General features: G+C 34.8%; 1 protein-coding gene across 1 annotated transcript in view; it reads left to right on the top strand.

The window, feature by feature from the left end:
* Positions 1–3,515, top strand: part of LOC106876540 (segment polarity protein dishevelled homolog DVL-3) — a 260,486-nt gene that overhangs the window by 230,518 nt on the left and 26,453 nt on the right. The window contains exon 15 of the mRNA XM_052976893.1: positions 899–998. Within this exon, the coding sequence (XP_052832853.1) occupies positions 899–998 (100 nt within the window). The remainder of the gene's footprint in view (positions 1–898; positions 999–3,515) is intronic.

Genomic DNA, 3,515 nt, shown 5'->3' on the forward strand with positions numbered 1-3,515 from the left:
TATATATATATATATATATATATATATATATATATATATATGTATGTATATATATATGTATGTATATATATATGTGTGTAAATATATATGTGTGTGTGTATGTATGTATATACATGTATGTATATATATATATATATATGACATTCTCTGGTTCTGCTGCATTGGCTACAAACCCAGAGATTGCCACCTGGAATACACAAAAGAGAAAAAGATAACTGGCCATTGTCAGATTGTTCCACTTGCTGTCAAGATCTTGGCTGTTCTTGGGACTCCATACCACTGATTTCCTCTGCAAAATCGGGATAATAGCAGCTTGTCTCAGGAATGAGCCCCTCAAGGTGGAGTGGCTGCTGTAGTGAATGTCACTGGCCAATCTCCAAAGCAATGCCATTTGTTCTGGGTGTGTGGCAAATTGCCCCTTGCCCCCTTCTGTTACGTAATCTTCTCCTTTTTATTAATTTTTCCTGTTTCTTTGTTTCATTGGGATTAAACTGTGATTCAGTAAACTTCAAATACATGTTCATCTCGACGATGGTCTAAGAAAATCCATTGGTTCTTAGAAAAATCCATTGGTTCTTGAAGAGATCGTCCTGTCCTTCTGTAATAGCACAAAAGCTTCACAGCAGGTTGATGACATCACAGACCAGCTCAGGTCTCTAATAATATCTCATAATAACGATTAAGTGAAACATGTATGGCAATTAGTGGTGGCCTGTGTTAGCAATTAATAGGTAGATAATTATAGTAACTGCAGTTCAACTTTTTTTATTATCTTGGTGGTGTTTCTGTTTCTTTTATTTTGTATTTTCATTGTTGTTATTATTATTATTATGCAGTTTATTTCAGTTTTTTTTTTGTTGTTGTTGTTGTTGTCCCCTTTCCTCTCATTCTTTAAATGTTTATTGTGCCCACCCCCCTCATTTCGTGTCACACTGTATCCATCCTCATTCACGTCACATTGAAAAACCTCATCATTGTAGGTGTCCAGGCTCTTCCAGGTCAGTTTGCAATGCTTCGTTTCATCCTTTTTCCATCTGAGGCACTTCTGCAGCTATTGCTCCTTCTCTCTCTCTCTCTCTCTCTCTCTCCTTCTGTATGTATGTATGTATGTATGAGTGTGTGTGTGTGTGTGTGTATGTATATATATATATATATATATATATATATATCCAGAAACTTTCTGCTTGCCTACATGGGTGTGAGTATGTGAGTGTGCATATATGTATATATATATATATATATATATATATACATACATGTTATGTGTGTGTGTACACATACATACAGACATACATATATATGTGTATATATATATATATATTTTCATGTATGTATGTGTGTATATGTATGTATATGCATGTGTCATATATATATATATATATATATATATATATGTGTGTGTGTGTGTATATATATATATATATATATATATATATACACACATATATACATATGTATATATACACATATATAAATAATCAAATAATATGCAAGAGTTCTTTCTGTTGTATGCCTTTACACTCCTCGTAGCCTTCATCACTGCACTGATAACAAAGCATGTATCTATCTGTCTCTTTGTATGTATATCTCTATGGGTGTATGTGCATCGGAGTGTGTGTGTGTGTGTGTGTGTGTATTCAGTCTCATTTCATAACAAACTCACTCTCATCATACTTAGATCACTCTCACTCATTCACTTACACCTGTTGCATGCCCTTCATCACTCATTAACTCATTTATTCTGAAACGAATGTGAAATGTTTTCATCATCTTATAAAAAAAAAATCTGTTGCCATTCTTTGTATGTGTTGCCTTTTTCTTTTTTATACTTTTGTTTGGCCCCTAATTTTATTTAAAGTTTGTGTTGTTTTCCTTGCATATTTTTGTATGTTTTATTTTTGTTAAACATGACTTACTTATCATTTATTTACGTATTTATCAATATTTTTAGAAAAATCAATCATATGGATGGGTGTTTGCTTGTTCTCTTCTCATGATACAAATTCTGTCTTTCACTCTGCTTTTGTCAATAATTACAGTGAATGCTCTCCATTACACTCACCCTTCATCTTTATCTACCATATTATATGTGTACTCATGAAGCATGTCTCTTTCTCCACACGCATGTACACTCACATAAGAAGTTTCTCATCTTACACTAAATACGGCCAACATATTCTCCATGACTCCAAGTTCCATGCAACAGAAAAAGTAGCTTAATATAATAACCATGAAGGAAACAGAATATATTTTGTCTGACTAATGATCATGGATTAAGTATTTTTTTTAACTCCCATAGTACTTGAGCCATGACTGCTCAATGCAGAGAAGCAATGGCTCATCCTGATGAGTCTCCTGGGTCTCTGAGCTCTGCATCCTATTGAGCAAGACTATTTCAGAAATCCTTTAGAGGAACCCTACTTCAACTTTGCTTTTATTCATGTACACACACACACACATACATAGAGATACATATGCGCAGGTGTTTGTGTGTGTGTGTGTATATGCAAGCATGTGTGTGTGTGCGTGTGTATAGGTATATATGTATGCAACTGTGTGTATACATGTACATATATGTGTATGTATATACATGTATGTGTGTGTTTGTGTATATGGATACACTTGCACAGGTGTACGTGTGTGTGTGTGCACATGGGTACCTGTCCGTATAATTATACCAAGATGATTCCTCTTCATATGCTAAGTTTCCTGTTTCCATTTCTCAGAAGTGAATGAATGAAATCTTAACTTGAAATAAATAAAAAAATTCCATTACTTGCATCCATTGATTGCATCTATTTCACACTGATGGATTTTGGCTAGGTCTGAACTTTTGGGCTTTTTCTTGTAATTCTCATGCTTTCAACAATGTTATCTACTGAATTCCAAGAAAGGTTTGTCACTTATATTCCTTGGCCCTCCCTCTGCAATGCTATCGATTACTTACTAACCCTTATACCTCGCTGACCTTCCTGGAAATGTTAGAATCTCTGTGTGCTTATATTGTGGGTATTTGGGTATCTAAAAAGGAACTTGATGCTCAAAGGTCATCCAAAGAATGTACAAATCAAAACAGTGGAATTTCTTTTAAGATTTTTCTAAAAACTTCAGTAATGTGTGTGTGTGTGTGTGTGCTTGTGTGTGAGTGGGTGTGTGTGTGAGATTTCTGTCATCTCCCTCTCCTCAAGCTATGTCTGTAACTTGGCAGTTCTTTGTTCAGCCAAGATGGTGCTCCAGCGTGGCCACAGTCGAGTGATTGAAATAAGTAAATGGTAAAAGAAATACCAAGAGACAAATTTATCATTTCTGTTTCTTGAACAGCAACAACAAAAAATAACCTGCCAAAGGTAACTTGAACCTTGCCGTGGAAACTCAAAGCCTCATCTGTTTATTTTTGTGTTCGTGGGAGCAGAAAATCAAATCTTGAACAAACTTAGCTGTTTTGGTGGGTGGGAAGGGCGATGGCAATGAATAAATGTCTTTTTTAAACACCCATGAAAGTTCAAACGCTTTTC

This window comes from Octopus bimaculoides, chromosome 26 (genome assembly GCF_001194135.2).
Source record: "Octopus bimaculoides isolate UCB-OBI-ISO-001 chromosome 26, ASM119413v2, whole genome shotgun sequence".
NCBI lineage: Eukaryota > Metazoa > Mollusca > Cephalopoda > Octopoda > Octopodidae > Octopus > Octopus bimaculoides.